Genomic DNA, 24,774 nt, shown 5'->3' with positions numbered 1-24,774 from the left:
TTGTCCAGACGACAATTACCTGCTATCTCACGATTCACTGCCAAGAAGCATGACCTAACTGCCTATCAGGTTAGACTCACACCCCGCGCTGCATCATGCCCCACCTTCCGAGAGCTTCTACTCTTTCAGCTTTCCGTGCAGCTCCCCAACTTCGCGCCCCCATCAACAAACGCTTCTTCACTCCCTCGGCATACAACATGGCCATCAAGGCTTACTTTGATTGCTCCTGGACTGGGCCCACTGTTGAGGTCGACAACGCCGGCAACGTCACCAGCCAGGGTGATGTCAAAGGTACTACGAACTCTTTAAACTCATAGCTATCACTTTCACAAGCTCGGTTCGGTCGCTAACTATGTAATTCTCTAGCGCAAACCGGTCGCGTCAACTTCGAACTCTTCGACGATGTCGTTCCCAAGACAGCTGAGAACTTCCGCGCTCTCTGCACCGGTGAGAAGGGCTTTGGCTACCAGGGCTCAAAGTTCCACCGCGTGATTCCCCAGTTCATGCTCCAGGGTGGTGACTTCACCCGCGGCAACGTAAGTCTCTGGCTTGACACATAAGAAGAGCAGCTGGCTAACATGTATCAGGGCACCGGCGGTAAGAGCATCTATGGCGAGAAGTTCGCCGATGAGAACTTCAAACTGAAGCACGACCGCCCTTTCCTCCTCTCCATGGCCAACGCTGGCCCCAACACGTAGGTTCTGCATACTCGGACATAGCAGGCATAGCTGACACGTCACAGCAACGGTTCCCAATTCTTCATCACCACCGTCGTTACCTCATGGCTCAACGGAAAGCATGTCGTCTTCGGCGGCGTGCCCGATGGCGATGTCGAGTCCTACAAGGTCGTCCGATCAATCGAGGCGTGCGGTTCCAACAACGGCAGCATCAAGTACAAGGAGGGCCCACCTACCATCACTGGTGCCGGTGTCCAGTAGATATTCCATGGTGAGGGTGGAACGACCTTATTGTCGACCATTGAGGAAAGGGTCCATGTGCAATAGGCAGCTTGTGACTGGGTAGCAATTGTCAATGGGGCTCCGTAACTCTTTGGGCGACTACGAATGAATGACATCTGGCCAGTCTGACATGCATTTTGAAACTATCTCCAAATATCCCTTTGCCTTGCGCACGCGCCCAACTAAACGACTTTTTTGTCGCAAAGAGGGGCAACATTTTACCCCGCACTCGTCATAAGTTTGCACATTCCGCACTACAACAGCCTATGCGGAAAAATACGCTTCAAGTGATAACGGATCAATCAATCTCATGCTAGTCTACAGGAATCTAAGTCTCTGTTCAGACTTCGATTAGCTGAGGTTTTCGGAAGCTTATCCAACACTACATCACTCGAAAGCTTCGTATATCCACTACTCCCCAGCTCATGCAACAACCGTGTCCACAATTGCCGGTAGAGCTCCACCCTAATGGCGTGAACGGTTAGATCTAGCGGTTGTAGTCCGCAATTTCGCCGTATAGGGCGCGATGTCGACATCTTCGACAATTGACAAGTAATCCTGTTGATTGGACACATCCAAGACATCATTTCGCAGTCTTTCGAATTTCCGTGTCATTAAATTGGCCATAGTACGCATACACAATCTGACACCAGTATTGGGTTCAGAGCACACGAAACCTGTACTACGCCCTCCAACGCCAACGCCTACGCCCACGCACCATGCCACCATACCACCCCTCAACACACGGCGTCCACGCCGACGACCGCATCAACGTTGTCACCGACGTCGCCCCTCCAATTCACACGTCAACCACATTCCGGTATCCCCACGACCCATCTAAACTCCAGCCCGTTCCCACAGAAGGCGAATTCGTCGACCTGCAAACACCTTTGATCTACTCGCGACTCGCATCCGCCAGCACGAACCGCCTGGAAACCATTCTCGCCCCACTCTTCTACCCAGATGCCAAGGAAGAAGAACTGGACGGGAGTGAGGGGCTAGCGAACCACATTGTCAGTTATTCGAGTGGGCTGAGCGCTTTCCACGCTCTGCTCGTCAATCTCGTGCCGAAAGTCATTGCGATTAGTGGCGGTTATCACGGCTGCCATGGCGTAATCGACCTGCACAAGAAGATGCACGGCGTCAAGACTGTAGACCTGCACGCTGATGATGCTGCCTGGGACGCCGCTGGCCTGGGAAAAGGCGACTTGGTTCATCTGGAAACACCCTTGAATCCCACTGGCGAAGCCTTTGAAATCGCGAAATACGCAGCGCGAGCGCACAAGCGTGGTGCTTTTCTTAGTGTTGATGCTACATTTGCGCCACCGGGATTGCAAGACCCTTTCTTATGGGGCGCAGATATTGTTATGCATTCTGGTACCAAATATATTGGGGGGCATAGCGATATGCTTTGTGGTATCCTAGCTACAGCAAAAGGAGCAGAGGGTTTAAAGACAGCGAAGACGATGCGTGCGGAGAGGATTTTCCTTGGTGCGGTCCTGGGTAGTCTTGAAAGCTGGCTCGGCGTGAGAAGTCTACGGACGTTGAACCTGCGTGTTCAACGTCAGAGTGGTAACGCGGACAAGCTTGTCCACTGGTTACACTCATCCCTCACCAGCAAAGATGCATCAGATCACGACGCAGTCAGCAAAGTCGTTGCGAAAATCGCCCATGCAAGTCTACAGACCTCGGATATGCACTGGCTCAAACAACAAATGCCTAATGGTTTCGGCCCCGTCTTCAGCATCTACATGAAGGACAACCACCTCGCACGAATCTTACCGTCTAGACTTCGCCTTTTCCACCACGCGACTAGTTTGGGAGGTGTGGAGAGTCTGATTGAGTGGCGCAGGATGAGCGATGCGGATGTGGATGAGAGGTTGTTGAGAGTTAGTGTGGGAGTGGAGAGTTGGGAGGATCTGAAGGATGATTTGTTGGAGGCGTTCAAAGCATTGGCTAGTGGTGAGGAACGTAGGAAGGAAGGAGGTGGTGACGGGGAGGTGCAGGTTGGACAGGCGGGGGCAAAAATGCCGGAGGCGGGGGCTGGCGCTGTGTGAGGAGCTGAGTGATGTTGTGAAATATTGACGAGAGCGGTAGTGGTACCATGGATGATGTGATGCAGCAAAGACGAGGATGAACTACATGAGCGAGCCTTGACGGTTCGCTAGTATGGATATACGGTATAGACAAATCTCAACGCTATATCTTCGTATAGTGCGCCTCGGAGGATTTTACTAGTTTGCCAGCAAGGTTAGGGTTGTTCTAGTCAGGGCCAAAGAAGACGTGGGTAATCTGAACTTAAGTTTAGTAATACTTGGGAATGAGTGGTCCACAACTTTGACAAAAAGTAGCACATGATGCCTGTGGAGGAAATTAGCTTTGGTGTCTCGTAAGCTGATTGAAGATGCGTGTGCATGTGACAACAGATCTGTGACAACACGTTGCGATGACCTACAGATCTTCAGCCGTCGCTCAGGGCACTCTATCCCCAGAACCGCAGGCATCGTATCATCTGTGAGGCTATGAAGGACGCGAATCCAGACAAGCAGTCGTCGACGATACTTGGCGTGGGTTGTTGTGGGTCCCCGACGCTTTCCGCAGCCAGAACGGCCCTCCTCGCGGTCGCCATACTACCCATTAAACCATGACAAAAATTTGCTTCTCTTCTCCATAGTAGCCGATACCGGTGCGCGTGGTACCGATCCAGAGCCTGAGTGGAGATGATGTTGTCAGGAGAATTGAATCCTTGGGGCTGGTCCTGGGCATATGAGCAGTGCCGCCATGGCTACGCTCGGCTCTCAGCGTGAGCGGCAAATCTAACACAGATCGCAACGAGAGCTGTGCTGGGCAAAGATGACGCTAAGGTGAGGAGCGGCTGGATGTGCATTTCGCCGACTGTGGGGTAACAGGCATTGCGAGGTCACGATGTCAGCTTGGGGATCAATCGCCATGGCAAAAGCAAGGGGTCGCAGGTGGTGTTTGGTTGGTAATTCCACGCCATCAGCTTTCGGGAGCAGGCATGATAAGTTCGCCAGCCACTCTACAATCGCCATTACATCACACGCAACAGTTTACATCAACACCATCGTGTCGCCATAACCACCGAATATGTCGACTACTCCACAAAAACGCGTTACAGCATTGTCCAATCATCGGCCCTTCTAGCGCGGGTCTGCGTCAGTCTGGCGCCATCTGGAGCAGCAATGAAGCCTCACTAGTGCGACATGTACGCATCCGACGCAAGCCGAGCATCGTGCGCGACATCGTGGATCACCAAGAGTACCAACCATGGTATATATGGCTGTTGAGCGCATTGTGCAAAGTCACAGGACCTCCAGAATTGCTCTCTCTGTCAAGTTTGCTGGTATCGAGACTTTATAAAAAGAGCAATTCATCGACTCCGAGCATAAACTGCACCCACTTGCACACACTGCTTCTACACACCATCCAAGCGCCATAACTACATACACAATCTCAACATGATGATCCGGAGACAAAACCTCCAGCGCTTCCAGAGCCTTGCTCTCGCACACACATCTCGAACTCTCGCATCCACACCGCGTTACGTCTCCCAGAGCGCACGGCAGAATGTCTCTGTCCCCGCCGACGCATCACAGGTTTCGACCGCACACCTTCTCTCCACACAGCCAGAGTCACAGATAGCACAAACAAAGGCAGTTCTCGGTCGTCTGCCCACTGAGACTGTTCTCCGTTCCTACCTCATCACTGCCGTATCCTCACGACCCCTCTTACTGAATGCTTGCTTTGGCATCCTACGGCGTATGCTTGACTCCAAGTCTTTCCTGCTGAGTATCGAGCGGAACCCGGTACTGTCCAACTTGCTTAAGAAGACTTTCTACGCGCAATACTGTGTTGGCGAGAAGAAGGATGAGGTTGTCAAGAACACTGAATTCGCACGTACGCTTGGATATGGTGGCATCCTATTTGAGTATGCGCTTGAGGTACTTGGTGGAAAAGCACCTACTGCTGAGGAGACCAAGATGGAGATTGAGGTATGGAGGAAGGGAATGTTGCAGAGCGTCGACATGGCGAAGGAGGGCGACTTTGTTGGACTGAAGTAAGCATTCCTCCTAATTACTCTTCTGAGAGTATGTACTAACCACCGTCTAGATGGTCCGGTCTCGGTCGCCATGCCCTCAACCTCCTCCAAAACCAACAAGACGCCACTCCCGAGATGTGGTCCGCCATCACCGCCGCTTGCGACGCCGCCGCCGCAAAAGGCGTCAGCCTCCTTCCGGGCGCTGAAGAAGAAGCCACGAACCTCGGTCTAGAGAAATGGACCCTCGCCCTACAAGAAAAGTACAACAAGCCCGAAAATGGGCGTGCCGTCCTCTACATCACCTACCAATGCTACCTCCGCGACATCTCCAAGCGCATGGCCGCACACCTCGAGCGCGCCTCAAAGAAAGGCTACATCGCAGGTGTCAAGCTCGTCCGTGGCGCCTACCTCACCTCTGAACCCAAACACCTCACCTTCGACACCAAAGCCGGAACAGACGCCAACTACGACGCCTGCGCCGACGCCGTTGTCCGCCAACAATGGACCGACAAGATCCCGGCCCCTACCCCAGGCACATCCTTCCCACGTGTAAACATTGTCCTCGCAACCCACAACCTCGCCTCCGTCCAAGCAGCCCAGAAGATCCGCGCGCAGCAAATGCTCACCACGTCTCCTGAGAACTTGCCTCGTCTCACGTACGCACAGCTCCAGGGCATGGCCGATGAAATCTCCCAGGCCCTTGTGCAGGATGAGACTATGAAGGCGGATACACAGGCTAAGGTTGTCAAGTGCATGACTTGGGGTACTACCACTGAGTGTCTTAACTTTTTGCTGAGGAGGGCGAGCGAGAACAAGGAGGCGGCGCTTCGAACCGAGGATACGAGGAAGGCGATGGGTAAGGAGCTTTGGAGGAGGTTGAGGGGTGTTTTTGGCCTGGCCTAAATACTTTCTCTTGAGACTTGTGGATTTCCTTTGTTATGAAGCGAAGCATTTGGCATGAAGCATGAAGCATGAAGCATGGCGTTTTTGGTAGGGGTGTTGGGAAGTCATTTGTGGCAGTTTGCCTGCCTGCCTGCCTGTTATGGCGGCTGAGAAATTGGGGTTTTTGCATAGCGATTTTCTTTTTTTATTAACGAGATGAACGAATCGAATATCAAACATCAGCATTGGAAATCGCTGCTTTCATTCCTTTGTCTCGCTGTGATTTTCGCTTGTCGAGTACATCCGGTAGCTCTTGCTTTCAACTGTCGTCGTCGCTGCTGCCCCACAGCCTCGCTTATCATATGCTCAACGCTCCCTACGCCCACATGTTATAGACTGATATAATTATTCTAATTTGTATTAGTCATCAACAATCGTTTCCCAGCGTAGAAATGCCCGTTTGGCGTAAGTTATCCTACACGAGTTCTTCGAAAGAAGCTCACTAACATCCTATAGCAAGCGGTAAGGCGTCGCACTTGTAATGCGAAGATCACTCGTTCGATTCGGGTAATGGGCAAGCTCATCGTTAGTTTTTGCGGTTTACAGTGGCAGTAGTTCTTTTGTTCATGGAGGAGTACGGAATACTCGTATTGTTCTCATTCTTTTTTGCTTCTTTTAGACACTGTCATCTCGCTGTTGTCTTGAATGCTTGGTGTTTACTCTTGCATATGTGCAGACCTTTTGGGGACCAACATCACCACAGCTGTACTTTAAACAAGAAGATACTGCGTTTGTCTTTTTACTTACCGTATCTAAGTCTTTCTTCGTTAGCTATGCTATAACTTCTGGTATCACCTGCTTTTGCACATCCTATTTGTATATGCATGCCTCCATAGTTACTCAACGCCCACGCATTGTTTCTTGCCCTATCTCACCACTCGAGCGACAGCGGAATGCGGTTTCCAGACTCGCTAGCACCGCCATTGTAAGTGTAAAAATCAAATGCAGAGAAAATATGCAAAATAAAGCGACTACGTGGGAGTAAAAAGAGTGATGTCTGCGGACGATAACAGGCCTTCTTCAACGCACGGTCCCTTTTCCCTGAATAAGCAGGCTCTTGGATATGTGTAGATTACAGTGAGCTTTCACAGCCGGCGCGTATAGCGACCAGGGCGTCCAGAGCCACAAGGGCTGCCACAGCTACCCAAGCATCCTGCGGCCTGCAGGACTTTCAATGCGCATCCGTAATCCATGCCTATCCCCAAAACATGCCTAATTAGGAATGCTTACATACCACCGCGCTCCCTCCTCCCTCTCATGCAAATCACCATCACAACGTCTCTAATTATCCTCGCCTCAACGCACTCGTGATCAATATCGCTTCTACGCTTAACCCATCTTACATTTATTTATAAACGTTCGTAACGCTCGCTATGCTCGCTACGCCAAGCGCCCCCCTTGCCGAAACACCAAGGCCCCCGAGCTCAAACCACAAGTGCTGCATCATCCGCGTATCAAACACTTATTCCCCATCTGCAGCCCTTGATGCAGTGATGCAAGTGGTGGGATAAAAAACTGTCAAGCTCAAGAAGGGTGAGGCGAGGCGAAGCTTGTAGACTTGGCTATAACTCGTACGTGTTTAGGATGGGAGGGCATTGGGAGAAACGCGTTTCGTAGGTAAACTCGAGGCCTACTGATCGCACGGTATACATGTATTAGAAGTGATCCCCCACACTTCTTTTCACTTCCTCTTGTTCTCCATAACTGCCGTGCGGTATTTTTTCTCACAGTTACCCGTTCTTTCAATTCTTCTTCCTGGCCGGTCCACCGTTTCTTTATACCCTAATTTCTAGTTCAACCCCACGGAAGCTTATTAAACCCGGCATCATGTACAAGCAAATCATAACCCTCTCCCTCCTGTCCCTCACCACCGCACTCCCCCAACGAAACCGCGGCGGTAACGGTAACAACGGCGGCGGCCAACGCCAACAAGCAACCGCCTTCCAGCAAGCCGCTCAAGTCCCTCAGGGTATCTCTACCGCGACAGATGGATCGATGATTCTTGACGACACAGTAATGGTCAACAACCTGCCCATTCGCTTCAAAATCTCCGCCCCAGCAGACCAGTTCCTACCCGCATCAGGTGTCCCCGGTGCATCCGCTACATCCTCCAACGGAACACTAGGCGCAAACGTACTGCTTCACGGCGACGGCGGACAGTCTTTCTTCGACATGCCGAATCAAGCTGTGCAGGCTAATACCATGGGCGTCGCACTCCTAGCCCCGGATGATAATCTGTTCTGGGGAGGAGGTGCTGGCTTACAGCGGACAGATGGTGTTGCTCACGCGCAAGCCGTGAATGATTTCATCCAGACGGAGCTACCAGCGCGCGTTGCGGTCAACATGTCTAACATCGTCTTTACTGGCGTTAGTGGAGGCAGCCTAATGATGTCCGGTTTCTTCATCCCAGCACAAATGCAAAACTACGCCAACTCGGCTGTTGAGCTAAACTGCGGTGGCATGCCGCCGCAAGTCGCGTTCCAGAACGCTGCTACGGTTATGCAGCAGACGAGGATACACTTTCAGTCTACGCAGAGTGAGCTCCAGTTACTTCAGGGAAGTATCCCACAGGCTGTTTCGGCGTACGAACAACTTGGTGCGGATGCAGGGTTGAGCGCGGCACAGATCAACCAACTCCAAACAGTTGACAATACACCGCAGGGAGGGCATTGCGAGTTCGATGGTCAGGACTTTGTTTCTGGGGTGCAGACTATGTCAAGCAGCTATGCGAATGTTATGCAGGGTGGTAATGGGGCGGTGCAGGGGATTGGTGCGCCGAGCACTGGTGTTGTCACAACGGGCGTCGTTGGAAACGAGGACTTGCAGTTTGTGGGTGGGAGGAAGCGCGAGGTTGAGGCGAGGAGCATGATTCAGATGCGATGGGCGCAGGATGTTGTCGAGGAGCCGGACTTTCAGATGCTGGCGTGCGACAGGAGTTCATGCTCGGCAGATGAGCCCAGGATCTAGATGTTCACAACTTCAGTATATAGTCTTGTCTTCGTGAACAAAGTTTGACCCGCAACACGTTTCCCTATCGCATTACTTCTGTGCTCATCATCCATCACTGCAAAGGGGCTAAGCGTTGTGGTGTTGGTCGTAATGTTCATTTGACTGGTATTGTGAAGGTCGTCCCATTGCTAATCGTAGTTGCAATGTCGTCTCCCAAATCCTTCACCCCGTAAATGCATTTTCGCCGTGCCCGTGAACCCATGAATGTTATCGAAAGCAGGAAAAGAGACACCTCACATGACGACACCGGAGTTGGAGGCGATACGCTGTGAGTTGTTAGTACTGTCTCTCATGGTTTTCTTGGTTGCGGCTCCACGTACCGGCCACAGCTCAGCAGCCTCCTTTGCGACGGGTCCAGTGATGGCAGAGCCCTTCATTTCACCCTTGGGGTTGACAATGACACCGGCGTTGTCCTCGAAGTACAGGTAGATACCGTCTGCTCGCCTCCATGGCTTGCTCTGGCGGACAATGACGGCGGGCATGACCTTCTTCCTCAGCTCGGGCTTTCCCTTCTTGACGGTCGCCATGACCATGTCACCGGCACCACCAGCGGGCAGGCGGTTGAGACGCGCACCAATACCCTTGACGGAGATGATGTACAGGTTGCGGGCACCGGAGTTGTCGCAGCAGTTCATGACGGCGCCGCTGTGCTTCCATTAGCCTGAAATTCCTCATTTCTTGTGACCGTATTCGCGGATTCTTCGGCGGAGCGATCGCGTCGGGATTCAACGTACACTGGCAGACCAAGAGTCATCTTGAGCTTGTTACCGGAGGTAGAACCTCGACTGCGCACGTCAGCGATTATTCCTTGACATAGCACTAGGACAATGTCCAATTTCTCGCCGTGATTACATACCCGCGCTTTCCAGACATTTTGATAGATTATCGGGGGGATATTCGATTTGGGCGGGTTTCGGGTGCGTCGTCGCTGGAGTTGTCGTGAGCGTCGTGAAGTTCGTCAAGTGGGTTGCCAAACGAAGCGAAATTCGTGTGGGCGCACGGACACCCACTAGCGTCATCTTCCCATCTCGACCAACACTAACATTCTTGACACCAGCGAGTTGACATGCTCACCCAATCTATCATCCCCGTCTTCCGACATTCTCGAGATTGCCTTTCAAAGTGCACTTTCTGAAAGCGCCCAAGCTTGTATAACAGAGGACTGTTCTGCTCACTGAGTACTAAGAAGAGCTTCGAACTAGCTTGTCGCTTGTCGAGTGTATATAGACGCGAGAAGGCGCATCTACTCAACAATCACGACACAACCAATGCTCTGAAGCGAAGCGAGCTAAACGCATTTGCGCCTGTCGCGTCTTGTGTCTGCAGAAGTCTGGCCAAAGCAGCCAGCTTCATTGATGATATTCAGAAATACGAATACCAGCTCGTGGAGCAACATTGCTCCCCGAGAACATCAACTTCACTTTTCAAACATCGACAGAGCGCTCAGCCAACCCGGAAAGGCCTGTTACAGATGGTGAATTGAGGCAGTCTGATCCGGTGCACCAAATGATGCCACAGTTACAGATGTCGGCCCACAATCCACTATTATAGGCTTTTCCACACTTTCTACAAACTTATACCCACACCTGGATAGTCCTTCGTAAAGTCAAATGCTTGACATGTCCCTGACATAAGCCAGCTTTGACGTAGAAGGAGCTGTGTGGGTTGCCTGATCGCAAGCTAATATACATGATGACAGTATGGGTTGGAAAGCAAGTTATTCCATGAATCAATCTGATGTTCATCGTACGGCAGAAGAACCGCCCCCAAAAAGTACATGACTCAGGAACATCGTCGTCCGTCATCTTGGCTACACTGTGGGAGGGCCTGGTAAACATTGTGCGACCAAGTTCATAATATGGAGCAAGACACGACCCATCGATCTTCACAAACAGGCATCAACAAAGTTAGGGTCTCGGTCACCTATTGGCGGTTTCGCGTAATGATAGACCGAAAGAACAAAGTTGCGCAATGGCTGAGGGAGTTGAACAGGGAAGCCCTCTGGAGATGGAGGGACATGCGGACATTTCGGAAGTGCGTATAGTAGGGCTAGGCTTATTTGCGTAAGACTAGGCGACACAAGGACGTGGACAAGTGCGAACAACCACTGAGATACTTCGGGAGGCTAGGATCTTCAGCACCGACCAAACTACCAGGAGAAACGGTCAAGACTAAAGGTTGCATCGCGTTCGTCATTTCAAGCTCTACCCCGCGAGCCCCCGCAAAGCACTACCGAAATTTAGCCCGACCGGGCTCGACCGAGGTTTTTCGCTCTCCGCCAGACCCCAGAAAGGGATCAAGGCCGTCCATGCCCTTCGTATTGACTTACGACGGGGCTAAGGTCGCGAGAATTCGTGATGTGACAAGCAACTCCACATGCCGAATGACGATGAGTACCACTGTCAGAGCGAGCCCCACGGTCCGATTGGAAAGCTTTGCATGTATAAAAGACTTGGTAGAGACGATGAAGATGTATCAAGCACTTCTTGGCCAGCAACATGAAGCCTCAAGCTCTTTTGGCGTGCGGGACTGTGGCTCTTGCCCAGCAAGTCTACATCCCAGCTGAAGGACCAGCCTCGCGACCGCAATGCTCCGCAAATCAAACATACGCGACGGCACTGCCTTCATACAGCTTCCGAGAGTTCAGCTTCACGCAGACTGAGACAGTTCGTACAGCAACATCTGCCCCCGCTCCCACTACTACGACTACCTACGCCCCCCCATATGCGTCACTCAGCAGCTTCGTGCCAAATCTGACGACAACACAATGGGGTAATTGGGATGCAAAGTCCAACGCAACAGCGACCGACACAGCAAATCCGTATGGTAATGCATCGTGGACAGCTCTTTGGACCACCGTGCCTTGGCCATCCAACTTCACTAGCTATACCGACAACGCCATCTACTCCTCGACAGTCGAGCCAACTCCAATACCGTCTAGCGAGCTCACCCTGCCACCACCCGAGCCATTGGTACCTCAGCAATGCTATACTTTCCCTGAAGACTTCATGCTTGGTGTGGCGGCATCAGCAGTCCAAATTGAGGGAGCTATCGCCGAGGAGGGACGAACACCCGTCCACAACGATGTTGCAAGCTTGAGCACTCCAGGCCGTTCACCAAACTGGATTGCCAATGAACACTATTACTTGTATAAGCAAGACATTGAAAGGATCGCTGCCATGGGAGTAAAGTACTACAGATTCTCTATTCCCTGGACGCGTATCCTCCCTTTCGTTTTACCAGGCACGCCGGTCAACGAGCAAGGTCTATCGCACTACGATGATCTCATCGACTTTGTTTTGGAAAAGGGAATGCTTCCGGCTATCGTCCTCTACCACAACGATTCGCCCCTCCAATTCTATTCCAACATCAGCAATATCTTTATCACGCCCGGAACTGGAGGTATCGGCTACTTGGACTCTTGCTTCCAATGTAGCTACAAGAACGTTTCGTTTGAGGATGCTTTCGTCAACTACGGAAAGATTGTCATGACGCACTTTGCTGACCGCGTGCCGATTTGGTGGTCGTTCAATGAGCCGCTTCTAGGGGCGCGGAACGGAAAATCAATCGATGCTGTTATCAAATCACATGCCAGACTTTATCACTTTTACCACGATGATATTGGTGCCACAGGCAAGATGTCGCTCACATTCAACGACAACTTTGGCGTCCCGCGTAACCCGGATGACCCCGCCGATGTCGACGCGGCCAACCACTTCAACTCCTTCCAACTGGCGACCTTTGCGAACCCCATATTCCTCGGAACAGACTACCCAGAGTCATTCACAAGCAGCGTCGCCGACTATGTGCCTCTGAGCGAAGAGGACCTTCAATACATCAACGGAACAGCAGACTTCTTCTCCATCCAACCCTACACTGCGACCGTAGTGAGCCCACCACCCAACGACACTATCGCAGACTGCGCTGCAAACATCACTCACCCCCTTAGACCTTACTGCGTGACCCAAAGCACCCTCACAACCACTGGCTGGAACATCGGCTACCGCAGTCAATCCTACGTCTACCTCACCCCCAGCTACTTCCGCACCTACCTAAACTACCTCTGGAACACATGGCGTTCCCCCGTCGCCGTCACCGAATTTGGCTTCCCCGTCTTCGCTGAGGCACAGAAAGACCAGGTGGACCAGGAATTCGATAGCCCGCGAAGCTGGTATTACCAGACCTATCTGAATGAAGGTCTGAAAGCGATCTGGGAAGACGGCGTCAACTTCATTGGCGCGTTTGCGTGGAGTTGGGCAGATAACTGGGAGTTTGGTGATTACGATCAGCAATTTGGTATCCAGACTGTGAATCGCACGACGCAGGTGCGGAGGTATAAGAAGAGTTTCTTCGACTTTGTGGATTTCATCCAGAGTAGGAGGCAAGCAGAGTAAGATGCCGTTGCACAGCCAAGCAAGCATGTAAATAGGAAGGTATCATTAATTAGATATAGAGACCAGGTTTACCTGACAAAGTGTGTCTTCAAAGCCGACTAACAAACCCACTCCGATCCATCTTAACCAAGTACTCCCTCCCAATATCCTTCACGCTCGTCACCCCCGCAAGCCCCATGCACAACCTAAATTCATCAGCCAACAACCTCAACGCCAATTCCACACCGTCTTGCCCTTTATACGCCAATCCCCAAAGCACCGGACGTCCCACCCACACGAAATCCGCTCCTAGCGCCAACGCTTTAAAAACGTCCGTCCCATGCCTTATCCCGCCATCAACATGGACGGGGATCTTCTTCCCGCTGGTTCCGGTTTGAGAGTGTACGGCGGCGACGACTTCAGGTAAAGCGTCGATGGTGGCAAGTGCGCCGTTCAGTTGGCGGCCGCCGTGGTTCGAGACGATGATTCCGTCGACGGCGTGGTGGCACGCTAGGAGGGCGTCTTCGGCTGTTGCGATGCCTTTGACCCAGACTTCCATTTCTGGTCCACACTGCTCTTTCAACCAGACTATGTCGCGTTCCCAGCAGAGGGTTGGGTTGGGCGCGTGGGTGTGGAAGGTAATCGGGCCGCTGGGTGGTTGTCTCTCGCTTCTTTTTCGGGATTCGTTTGCTTCTGTTGTAGTGGAGGGTGAGGCGGACTTGTCGTCTACCGTCACGCCGTCGTCTTCGTCTTGGTTGAAGTTTGCTACTTTGAGGTGTTTGGGCAGTTTGAACTGGTTTCTTATCTCCAAGTTCCTGCGACCGAGAACGGGGGTATCGACTGTGAGCATGACGGCTTTATACCCAGCTTTCTTAGCGCGTTGAATGAGCTTCTGGCTTTTCGCACGGTCTTCGAAGAGGTAGAGTTGCAGGGCTCCAGGATGATCGCCCAACGCACCCTTCACATCTTCAAGACTTGTCGTGCTGAAGCTGCTCAATCCCATCACTATATCCATGTTCGCGCATGCGCGTGCGGTTGCGAGTTCGCCGTCGCCGTGGGCGAGACATTGCATTGCGGTTGGTGCGACACCGAGGGGTATGCTGTTCTTGTGTCCAAAGACATTTACGGTCGTGTCGATGGAGGATATGTCGCGGAGCACGCGTGGTCGGATGCGGTATTTTTGGTATGCGGTGATGTTTTCAAGGAGGGTTGAGCCTGAGTCTGCGCCTTCATTGTAGTAGTCGCGGGTTTGTTTGTCCATACGCTCTGCGGCTAGCTTTTCAAGTTCGCCGATTGTGAGGCAATTCAGGTCATGGGGAGTCTTTGTGTTCGACATATCGATTGGGATGGTAAGGAGAGGTGATGCGACAGGATGTAATGCGATGCGAGTATATATGAGGAGATTTGGAGGACGACGACAGCGTCGGATATTGAAGGAGATTGGGGATCAGCCATTTTGTTCATCACGTCGGCAAACTTATCTCCAGTCGGCTATAAGGTTGATATGATGACGATGTCGATGTAGCGCCGGAGCTATGGCTTGCCGATCTCGGCTCGACGCGTTAACTTCCCGTTTGTGCGAGTGTGGGGCAGATGTCGCGCGTCGAATATTATGCAACGATGAATTGTGGTGTTCTACCAGTTTCACAATATATCCTCATTCCGAGGTATGTTAGTCCTCACGCAAATAGTGATTTAGAACGAAATTCATGATGTATTGAGCGAGTGTCGGTGGAGGAATTTGTATGTAAAGCAAAGCGAATGCGTGACGACCAAAGAATAGCAGAAAGTAATGCGGGAAACCAGAGACATTGAAAACCCTACAAGTACCGGAGAAATAAGAGAGCAAGCAGATCTAACGTGGAAATAACTTGGAAACAGAACATATCAGTGGAAAAGCACAAAGGAAATTATCGATGGCCACACCGACATCCCAGCTGCTTATAGCCAGAACATACATTTGTCAAAGTCCTTGTGCCAGGGGTTCAAGCGCTCTCGACCGGGGGCATCTTGGTATTTGCCCCAGACTGTGGAATTCCGGGCCAGCTCTAAGGCTTTCTCCTTGCGCCACTGCTTGAGCTGATCCTTCGTAAACGGCGTCCCATTCAGGTTCTCGAGATCGGACGAAGACCAAGTGGGCCCCATGTTATTATTCGCCCACGGGCGCAGATACACTCGACCGCGTTCGCATAATCTGTCGGCGATATAGGCAGGCACAGCGTATGACACGACCTTTGTGGCGCGACCGAAAGTGGTGCAAAGTATCAGAGTGAGCTCTGGGATGCCTTTACCGAGACCCATCTCGTCAACAAGAACGTGGTAGTGCGCTGGGCGTGCAGTACCCTGAACTGCGACATGAGACTGCGGGAAGAAATTGTACTGTGCTGGGTTTGTGACAACGCTGTCTACCAGTAGACCTGGTTTGAGATTTCCATTGGTACGCTTCCCGTGGTACGTGATCTCTTTAGTCACGGGGTCCCACGTCTGCTTGGTATAATTGTAGGACTGGCTGGCATGCGTAGGGAAGAAGCGAGTGTGATGGCGTTTACCGACGATGATGAACGTAATCTTGAGCTGTACGACGTCGCCGCCGAGCCGTCGGTACGCTTCGCGAATTTGAGGGATCTCTTGCTCAACACAGATGTTGAATTGGCTCTTAGATACACCATCGCGATAGAATAAGACAGAAGTCGGCAGGACTTGCTCACCCGATGCGTTGGTGTTCTTTGCTTTCCAGGCCAGTAAACGCTCTTGGACCATGCTGCACATGTGCTCGTCGTCGATTTGCTGCGAATCAGGTCAGCCAGTTTTCACACAGTGGGAACATGTCCATGCTTACTTCTTGTTCTCCAGCCTGGAGCCTCATCGAGCCTGGGTAACTCATAAAGGTGTTGTCAACGCTTCCGACCACACATGCGATGCTTGGGTAACCTAGCTTGCTTCCGACTGTGGGATGGGTCACATCAGCCCCCAAGATAAGTGTACGATGTCTCTCCTCCCCCATAATTCTGTTCAGTGAAATTTGATCCGGAAAGTGGTTGTCACCTTCCATTTTCATGTTCATCTTCAATGTAAGGTTGGCCAGATACTGCGAACGTGCATTGGCGTTTGTCGGTTTAGCGGCTTTGGTTTTGCTACCAACAGCACAGACGGTGTGCTGTCCGTATTGCAGGTCGGCTTCACGTTTGATTCTGGCGAAAATATCGAGGTCTTTCTCTTTTAATAGGACAAGAGTGCAGTCGTACAGACTACCTTGTTTGAAAAAGCCGTCCAGATGCGTGTCTACTAGGTTAACCGTTAAGCGTTGTAACCGACCCGGCTCACCAGGCATTTTCGAGCACCATATTTTCGATAGAAGCTCGGTTTGTAGGTTTAAAAGCGCCGCATCTCTTTTATTGTTGGCGACCTTCTCGTTATTGAAAGGAGCTATCTGCCAATCCTGAATACATCCGTTAAGACCAAGAACGTGGAGTTTCTTCATCCCTGGTGCATGCGCGAACGCGATCTCTCGAAGATTCCAGGATGCAGTGTTGCCGATCGTCTTTACTAGCAGTAGATCTGGGTCGAATTTAGGGTCGACTTTGCCCAACTCATCAGTTGGTGGGTGGTACCATACTGGTGGCATGGGCAGAGACTTCGCTGCAAACGAGATCAGCTTATCATCTAGTTTGAGTCCCATATGGATCTAGTACTGTCAGCAGAGTTATGGATCCGCAAGGTATGTTTCCTTTACCAGTTGGTTGTTCTGGAGCTGATTTGTACGTGACTTAGCACCCAAGATCTCCAGTCCGTCTTGCACGATTCTGCCAGCGTTGGCTGCCGGAAGTCGTACGGCTTGTTTGATCATCTCCGCAGTGTCGTTCGCTGAGAGCAGACCATGTACCGCTTGATTGGGTAGAATCTCCAAAAGACAGGCTGGGATCCATACTGCTCCATCGAGAGTCTGCTGGCGCATCTCTGTTGGGTCCGCTTGGTTCGTTCCAGCTATCCTCTTTACCCTCTTGCCGACGTTCACGCACAGGAGATCGTTTCCAGTAAATGATGCCAGGTCGACCAAGGCCTCGTTCGTAAGATAGTGCTCAACAGTACGACCGGGATCTTTAGGGTCCGTCTGTCGCTCGCTCTTCTTGTATTTCTTATCCTTTTCGAGCACCTTGTAGAATATCTGTTGATCCGCTTTGAGACCGAATTGTTGAAATACCTTACAACGTGCTTCCTCGCAGTTCATGTCTTTCTCATCGTTCTTTTTCCTGCGGTAGGCGATGCGGATTATCGACTTTTCAACAACGGTTCCGCTTCATTAGTACCGACTGCCGCAACGAACCTGGACACCGTGATAGCAGGAAGGAAGGCCGAAGTCGCGGTATTCATGTTGAGGAGAGCTCCTGCTTCTGCTGGACGAACGGACTTGTAGTAACCGCGCAGTGCCAGCAACCCATCAGGAGTCTTCGGGTTTAGTTGCGTGTAGCTACCTTTGATGTAAAACTTGTTCGCACCAACTTGGGTGAGCCGTCCTGTGCGGTCACTTGCGAGAGCAGATTGCGAAACATGGGCGTTCAAGGCGCGAATGTGGTCGGATAGGTCCATGATGTGTTTTTCATTCATATCTTTGTCGATGTCTTCCAACGTTTTACTGAAAGTAGTCGTAACCCGCATATCGTTGATGATCTTACCGTTGAGCTGCATGTATGTGAACGTTGGACTATCCCATTCGTCTTGCCCTTCAGAGTGCTCAGCTAGTCGAGCACTGGTCCATAGCTCTTTGAAGTTCGTGGCCCAGTTCTTCTGCTGTTGGTTCAGGATAACAACGCCGCTGCGTAACAATGCGTCGAATGCGCCGCTGATCTCGCGCTTCTTGTTAAATTCGATCACTTTGGAGCTGTCTTGCGGATGGCGACGCCAGAACTTGAGTGAGTAGGCCCATAACTCCTTCGGCAGAGTTGTGATCTTCACGTAGTTGCTCATGATGAGAAATTTGTCCTTCGCCCTTGAGGGAATTGGGCCAAGCCGTGTCAACTGCGTGTTGTAAATACCATCGTCGTTCAGTGCTGGGAGATGGCCAGGAGTTGCCGTGTAGTTTTGCAGATCGATATCGCCGGCACTTAACAAAGCAGCTGCTGCAAGCTGCGCTGTAGGTGGGGCACTCGAGCTCAACAGAGGATTTGCGTTCGGGTTGTTTTGTTGGATACCAGCTATGGCTGATGATTTCGGAGGCATGGCTGCTAACCAAACGACTGCGATGATTTGGAGATTGAAACTCAAGGACCAAGTACCGGTGTAAAGATGAGGAAGCAGCGCCATAGAGCGTCATATTATAGCCCAAATCATCGGCTTGCTTGAGGAGTCTCGTCGATGTTCGACGTGCGACAATCGTAAAGTCGTTTGTCTTGCTGCTATTAATCAGTTCCCAAAGGAAGAATCTCTGAGAAAGTGATATCGCAACCAGCAAACGGACAAGCCGCAGAATCAGTGCACATTCTGCTTGCGATCTTGAAACAAGCGGGATTGTCTTATACCAAAAGTGACTCGAGCTCAGTAGTAACTTGTAAGACATGCTCAATGCGGTCTTCACCATCCGTATCGGTTATTTTGTAGCCTTGAATACCGAATCCTTCCAACGCTTATCTTCCTGACGAGACGGCTCGCTAAGAGTTATGAGGTCATAAAGTTTTCTATTCCCGCTGAAGCAGGCCGTCATCCTGTGCTTTGATACCAGCCCGTACGAAATTCACTATAGGATGTGTTGCATGGTTAGAAGCGTGTCAGCCTTCGTCCGTATGACTGTGGTAAAAAGAAAGTAAGGCACGCTTTCCACATACGGAGTGGTCCAACGTACAAGCGACGTCAGGCGTCCAGGGGACTAAATCGCACGGAAATCGTATACCTTTTGTCAGCATATTCGTGTATCGAATCAAGTCCATAACACCAAAGAGGGGCGCATATTGAACTGTGGTAGCACTGCGTCGTGTTGCGTTGCAGCAAGCCGTACAGCCCTCGCTATTGCCCCGCGGCCGATCGTGCGAAATTAGGATCGGTAGATCGCGCAATGATGTGATTGGTCACTCACCAGGCTCCACCCTTTGTAACCCACTTGCTTTGTAATAAACTCCATACTCACCGCCAGCTGTATAACGACTGGCGTAAAGTTGGTCCGCTTTGGGTTACACAGTGGAGCCATGATGCCAAGTGGAACGTGGTGAGCTTGACATGGCAAGGACGTGATGGTACCTCAGGTATCTTGGAGAAGGTGCGAGATACATAATAGCGGGAACATAAATAGACTACTGCCCCGCCAGTCCAACTACTCTTCACCAACACCTACAGCATCCAGAATCTGCTCCATCTCTTCTCTCACAATCTAACCACCCAACATGTCTCTCACCTTCCACAAGATGGCCATCGCGCCCGCCATCTCCGCCCTAAAGAATGCCCGCTTCTTCATCAACAAAGGCTACGAACACGCCAAATCCTCTGACCCCAACACCTACCTCACCGCATCTCTGCACCCAGATATGAAAGATTTTCGCTACCAAGTCTACCGCTTCACTGACGCCGCCAAGTTCATCCCCAGCCGCGTAAACCCCAGCCTTGAAGGCATTACACTCCCGGACGAAGAGCAGACATTCCCCGAATTACTAGAGCGCATTGAGAAGTGCATCAAGTACCTTGAGGGCTTCTCGGAGAAAGACTTCGAGGGCAAGCATAACGATGAGGTTGTTATCAAGTTCCCGGGGGGTCAGAAGCAGGTGAGGATGCCGGCGACGGAGTATATCAGCAGGTTTGCGCATCCGAATATGTGGTAAGTTGCAGTGTTTTGATTGGAGATGACTTTTTGTGCTGATTGTTCCAGGTTCCACATCGTGACTGCATATGATATATTGAGGATGAAGGGTGTTGACGTGGGCAAGATGGACTTCTTGAACGGTGCGGGTGGTATCGTGATTGAGGATGTTCCTCAGCAGTAGACATAAGAGGGCTGGATGCGCAACTGCATGCTGTATAAGACGAAACTATTGGTCGAAAAGTAATACATCAATAACGATGATAAATGAACATTATGATCAACTTTTCTGCTCTTCACACTCCTCATCTAAGAAGTCAGATCGACAACTACAGCAGCGACGAGAGCATCCATGGCTGAACTCTGCATGCTTGCATTCGCCGGGCTAATCCACGGCCCTGCCCAGTTGACACTGAACACAGGTAAGCCATCGGATGTCAATTTCGTATCCCATTCCCATATAGACGCCGCATTGTTGCGGATAGCGTTCGCAAACATATCGTCCTTCGCCACGCTATTCAGTTTGACCAGATTTCGCATAAAAATGCCTTTGAACTGAGCACCATCACCACCACAATCAGGTTCGCACTCATCGTGGATAACGCCATTTCCATCCGAAAGTGCGATGAGCGCCGCCTTTGCGACAGTAGACGCGACAGTAAGATATGGGAACTCTGGTGAAGCTGCAGCTCGATGAAGCTCGACGAGACCGCCCAAGATGACGCCTTGGTTGTAAGACCAAGTAGTCTTGTTATTGTTCTCGCAATCTTCCGTCAATCCGTCGTTTATGGTACCGTTATTGTTGATCATGCCACTGTGCATAAACCAATCTAGGCTTTTTTCCGCCCAATACCGATATACGGCTCTCTTCTTACCGCGCTGGACGCGGTTCGCCAAATGCGCAGCTGTGCTGAAGAAGAGTTCGTTGGCGATGGCGTTTACGTATTTCTTCTCCCAGCTCCAGTATATGCCGCCATTGGAACAGTAAGTACCCCAGGTGTGTGATACGGCGATGAAAATGCCTTCGGCGAGATCGAGGTAGGTAGGATTGAAAGTGACGTCGTATGCATTGATCCAGGCTAGTGCCCACCAGAGGTCATCGTCGTAATAACCATCTAGCCAATCGTGAAAGTCGGGGTTAGCGGGATGGGATGGACAATTGTCATCATGACCGAAGGATACTCCAGTGTGCGTGTACCGACCGTTGTTGTCATACCAGTCTAGCGGATATGTTATGTAGAGTTCGTCGGTATACGAGTCAAGAAATTTCTTGTATCCAGTCACAAGGCTAGTCGCATTGATAGAAAAAGGTGTCGTGTTATTCGAAGGTAGACCCTCAATACCCGGCTGTGGATTCTTGGCCGGCGCTTTCAGCAACGCAGTCGCAAAAATGTCGCTCGCCAGGTTTTGCAATTTTTCATCTCCTGGAGCTGCTTTCGCGAAGTCTCCGATCATAGTCATAACGTTGGCGCCGTTCCACCATCCTGTTGATTCCCACAGGCCGGTACTGACATTGTACCATCCTTGTAGAGTCTCTAGTGCGAGTCCGGTACGGCGTTCAAAACGAGCAGCGTCGTCGTAGTTGCTTTGCGCAAAAACGTTAGAGATGAATGCGAAGCACAAAAGGAGAAATTGAGGCGTAACGTAGACAACATGACGAGTTCAACATAGGAAGCCATGCGCCGTATGTCGCACCTCCCACCATAGGTTCATCGCACAGGAACAATCCATGACTGGTGCAGGCGAAAATTCTGCCCACGAGAGCGGAAGGCGCCAACAAAGTACAACGTATGGTCTTACCTCTGAACGGTCAACGGTGCCTGAGCGCCAGGTAGCTGATGTGAAGGCACCAAGGGTCTCGCGCCCAAGGATGCTGGTATTCGGTCTGAAGGATGCGAACGGACTGAATGGGCCGCGCAGAGATTCGATATACCCAGTACAATTAAGAATACAGCAGAAAGCCATGAGGGCATCATGAAGTTGTGCCTAGCAGTACTCTTCGAAGGCCTCGGCATCAGAGCGCGTCGCGAAACGGCACAAGTATTTGCCTGTGACGTGAACATAAAATTTGAGTCTTGAGCAAGACGGTGCAGCTTGAGTACTTGGTCGAAATAGCGGCCTTGCGCAAGTTTGGAAAAACCACATGTATGTGTGATGATGCACCCATGCTGGAGGTATTCGCGCCGAATACCCCGCTACCAGACCCGGGTCGATCGACTAGCCGGCGCTTGCTGTCGCACTTATTGATCCTGGCCAGGAACAGCCTAGACGATCCCAGCGATATTCTTGCCTCTTCGTAATGGGGACCCAACCCATACAAGAGGAATGGGTGTTATGGTTGGCATACCCAGAATTTCGGGTTCGCGATTTATGTTATCATCCAAGTAACATTATATGCTGATACCAGTGCCGGCGGTTGGGAGCACGCGAATACTTCGCGCACATTCGTTCTCCTGCTCGATTCTTTGCAACTTGAAACTTCATCTTCATCCATTGCAAGCCCTCAAGCAATTAGAATATCGTTGCCGAGATCTTTGACTTCTTCCACCCAACAGTTGCCCCCACCAGATCCAGCCGAGTCTTTGAAACGCCAAATAGCTTCCAACACGCGCTTAGACGTGTGTAGATACCCCCAGAACATCTGTCCATAAAGCTCATCCAGCGTGTTCATGATCCACTCGCGTTGAGTAGGATCCTCTGACTCTGCACCAGCGAGGAACAACGGCCAGCAGATCGATTTGAAGAGGGCATCTCCCGGCTTGAGATGTGATATATGCTGGACGACATCGTCAGCAAGAGCGGTGAGACTGACGAGTGCTTCACCACTTGCTGGATCGAGAAGAGGGTTCGTGGAAGGGAGTACGCGTGCGAGGTAGATGCAGACTGCCGAACGATGTGCGGAAGCTATTCGGATTCGCTTTTGGATGTCGTCAAATGGCGAGGCGCGCTCAAAGTCGAAAGACCATGCGATGGGGTCGAAGTCGAGAGCGCGCTGTAATAGTACGCGTACCTGTTCTTGAAGGTATATGGGCGTACTGGTTCCGGAGGGCGATCCGTGCGTATCGGGCAACGCGAAGGACTCGAGCATTACACGTAACAGTGGTCCAGGACAGGAGAGATAGTTATTCGTTTCCGCATATCGAAGGATGGGGTCCAACTCGATGGTCTCTGGTATCAATGCGGGCAGTGTCGTGAAGCTGAATGTTGAACCCAGGATGTAAAATACAAGGAAGTCTGAAAGTATTGTCTGACGAAGTCTACTCATCGGTCGCTGTAGGTATGGCGGCTCGCCCAGGAGCTTGATGAGCTTTAGCGCACCGTCCATGTGCACCTTCCACTTATCTCTGCCCGACTCCACCAGAGCATAGTTGACAAAGAGCAGGATGGTGATCAGTATGAGGTCTATGTTCGAAGTGTTCACGGACGTCACACTCTTCGCAAGTAAGGAGAGCGCTTGCTGCTTTGCCACGAGTGCGTCTCTGTAAGACGACTTCAGTGGGCCACCAAACCGGCTCACCGCTTGATAGTAAGCCATTACAGTTGGACTCCGCTCGCCTTGGTAGGCTGACTGACCCATTGGATTGCGTGTTATGTTGAAGACATGGAACGCCGAGTTTGCGACAATGATCTGCAACAGCAGCGGATAAGCAGATGTAGCAGGAATGAGGTCGCGGATGGGGTTCTGTCCAGGCTCATCGTATACGACCATGACTTCGCACAGCTGTGTCGCGAAGTGGTAGAGATAATACCGCGAGTTGCGATCGAGATCATTGACTAGAGGATCCGTCATCTGACGGTGTACACTAGTAGTCGTTGCCATCGTCTGGCCCTGGTCCTGTTCCTGTGCTGACATCCGGGAGAAATTAGACACCGATCCAGCGGGTAATATTTCATATTCGTTTTCCGGTAAGTGCTGTTGTTGCGACGAGCCCTCGTGTTCCCATACCAAAGTCGGAGGCACGTCTTGAGTCTTGGCTGCCCCTTCTGTCGCACCTGCAACACCACCAGCACTCTGCTCCATCTTTTCCTCATACCCCTTCCCCATCATCTTCCCACGGCTTGCAACTCCACGATTCCACACAAACAGTTTGCCATAGCCTAGACATTCCGTTCCGGCTGACAAACATTTCTGGCAGCTTGGCAGCGACCGGTCGCACCTCCATCGTCGCTTCCGGCAATTGTGGCAGGCTTTGGTTGGGAGGTTAAAGGGCGTCACGCTCATTGGATGGACCCCATGCGAGATGTGTAAATGGTTGACTGTATCGAGGTGCCTGAGGTTTGGCGGGGTGGAGATCTTTCACGGTGGTTGTGGCGGTTGGGGCGTTGGGATCAATGCGCTACTAACGCTCTCAAGACTGATGTGGATGCAAGATTTCGTCACCCGCGTTGGAGCGCAGCTACAGAGAGCGATGTTGACCGAGAGCGCAGCCCGAGGATGGAGCAAGCGAATCGCATGCCGTCCGATGCTGACAAAGACAGATTTTGGAGGCAAGTTGCGCACATGGTTCGCTTGACTTGCCGTTCGCCCCGGACCCTGATAGATGCTTCTAGGCTCAATCCAGCAGCCAAGACTCAATCTTTGCATCCAAGGTCCACATCGTGACGGCTTTATGCTCAAACGTCACAGTCATCGCTAAGAGTCGCCTTTGT

The 24,774-nt window shown here is 51.4% G+C and overlaps 11 protein-coding genes across 11 annotated transcripts; 6 read left to right on the top strand and 5 right to left on the bottom strand.

The window, feature by feature from the left end:
• Positions 1 to 95: 95 nt before the first annotated feature.
• Positions 96 to 938, top strand: ALTATR162_LOCUS6921 (uncharacterized protein; the record flags this gene model as incomplete). Its single annotated transcript, XM_043314546.1, has 4 exons — positions 96 to 291; positions 367 to 536; positions 588 to 694; positions 743 to 938. The coding sequence occupies 4 exons, from the start codon at positions 96 to 98 to the stop codon at positions 936 to 938; spliced, it is 669 nt and encodes a 222-aa protein (XP_043170481.1).
• Positions 939 to 1,678: 740 nt separating this feature from the next.
• ALTATR162_LOCUS6920 (uncharacterized protein) lies at positions 1,679 to 3,016 on the top strand (the record flags this gene model as incomplete). Its single annotated transcript, XM_043314545.1, has 1 exon — positions 1,679 to 3,016. One exon carries the CDS (start codon positions 1,679 to 1,681, stop codon positions 3,014 to 3,016), a length of 1,338 nt encoding a protein of 445 aa, XP_043170480.1.
• Positions 3,017 to 4,438: 1,422 nt separating this feature from the next.
• ALTATR162_LOCUS6919 (uncharacterized protein) lies at positions 4,439 to 5,922 on the top strand (the record flags this gene model as incomplete). Its single annotated transcript, XM_043314544.1, has 2 exons — positions 4,439 to 5,037; positions 5,091 to 5,922. 2 exons carry the CDS (start codon positions 4,439 to 4,441, stop codon positions 5,920 to 5,922), a joined length of 1,431 nt encoding a protein of 476 aa, XP_043170479.1.
• A 1,866-nt stretch (positions 5,923 to 7,788) lies between these two features.
• On the top strand, positions 7,789 to 8,928 carry ALTATR162_LOCUS6918 (uncharacterized protein; the record flags this gene model as incomplete). The annotated part of the gene is made up of 1 exon (XM_043314543.1): positions 7,789 to 8,928. The coding sequence occupies one exon, from the start codon at positions 7,789 to 7,791 to the stop codon at positions 8,926 to 8,928; it is 1,140 nt and encodes a 379-aa protein (XP_043170478.1).
• A 275-nt stretch (positions 8,929 to 9,203) lies between these two features.
• ALTATR162_LOCUS6917 (uncharacterized protein) lies at positions 9,204 to 9,843 on the bottom strand (the record flags this gene model as incomplete). The annotated part of the gene is made up of 4 exons (XM_043314542.1): positions 9,204 to 9,236; positions 9,291 to 9,615; positions 9,705 to 9,755; positions 9,827 to 9,843. The coding sequence occupies 4 exons, from the start codon at positions 9,841 to 9,843 to the stop codon at positions 9,204 to 9,206; spliced, it is 426 nt and encodes a 141-aa protein (XP_043170477.1).
• Positions 9,844 to 11,468: 1,625 nt separating this feature from the next.
• On the top strand, positions 11,469 to 13,364 carry ALTATR162_LOCUS6916 (uncharacterized protein; the record flags this gene model as incomplete). Its single annotated transcript, XM_043314541.1, has 1 exon — positions 11,469 to 13,364. One exon carries the CDS (start codon positions 11,469 to 11,471, stop codon positions 13,362 to 13,364), a length of 1,896 nt encoding a protein of 631 aa, XP_043170476.1.
• An 88-nt stretch (positions 13,365 to 13,452) lies between these two features.
• Positions 13,453 to 14,679, bottom strand: ALTATR162_LOCUS6915 (uncharacterized protein; the record flags this gene model as incomplete). The annotated part of the gene is made up of 1 exon (XM_043314540.1): positions 13,453 to 14,679. One exon carries the CDS (start codon positions 14,677 to 14,679, stop codon positions 13,453 to 13,455), a length of 1,227 nt encoding a protein of 408 aa, XP_043170475.1.
• A 605-nt stretch (positions 14,680 to 15,284) lies between these two features.
• On the bottom strand, positions 15,285 to 18,560 carry ALTATR162_LOCUS6914 (uncharacterized protein; the record flags this gene model as incomplete). The annotated part of the gene is made up of 4 exons (XM_043314539.1): positions 15,285 to 16,130; positions 16,183 to 17,028; positions 17,077 to 17,619; positions 17,676 to 18,560. 4 exons carry the CDS (start codon positions 18,558 to 18,560, stop codon positions 15,285 to 15,287), a joined length of 3,120 nt encoding a protein of 1,039 aa, XP_043170474.1.
• Positions 18,561 to 19,714: 1,154 nt separating this feature from the next.
• On the top strand, positions 19,715 to 20,308 carry ALTATR162_LOCUS6913 (uncharacterized protein; the record flags this gene model as incomplete). The annotated part of the gene is made up of 2 exons (XM_043314538.1): positions 19,715 to 20,142; positions 20,194 to 20,308. The coding sequence occupies 2 exons, from the start codon at positions 19,715 to 19,717 to the stop codon at positions 20,306 to 20,308; spliced, it is 543 nt and encodes a 180-aa protein (XP_043170473.1).
• A 125-nt stretch (positions 20,309 to 20,433) lies between these two features.
• ALTATR162_LOCUS6912 (uncharacterized protein) lies at positions 20,434 to 21,579 on the bottom strand (the record flags this gene model as incomplete). Its single annotated transcript, XM_043314537.1, has 1 exon — positions 20,434 to 21,579. One exon carries the CDS (start codon positions 21,577 to 21,579, stop codon positions 20,434 to 20,436), a length of 1,146 nt encoding a protein of 381 aa, XP_043170472.1.
• Positions 21,580 to 22,627: 1,048 nt separating this feature from the next.
• ALTATR162_LOCUS6911 (uncharacterized protein) lies at positions 22,628 to 24,172 on the bottom strand (the record flags this gene model as incomplete). The annotated part of the gene is made up of 1 exon (XM_043314536.1): positions 22,628 to 24,172. One exon carries the CDS (start codon positions 24,170 to 24,172, stop codon positions 22,628 to 22,630), a length of 1,545 nt encoding a protein of 514 aa, XP_043170471.1.
• Positions 24,173 to 24,774: the final 602 nt, after the last annotated feature.

This window comes from Alternaria atra, assembly GCF_907166805.1.
Source record: "Alternaria atra isolate CS162 genome assembly, contig: 25, whole genome shotgun sequence".
Lineage (NCBI taxonomy): Eukaryota > Fungi > Ascomycota > Dothideomycetes > Pleosporales > Pleosporaceae > Alternaria > Alternaria atra.
The sequence above is the reverse complement of the archived record's forward strand: the minus strand, read 5'-3'. Positions and strand labels throughout refer to the sequence as shown.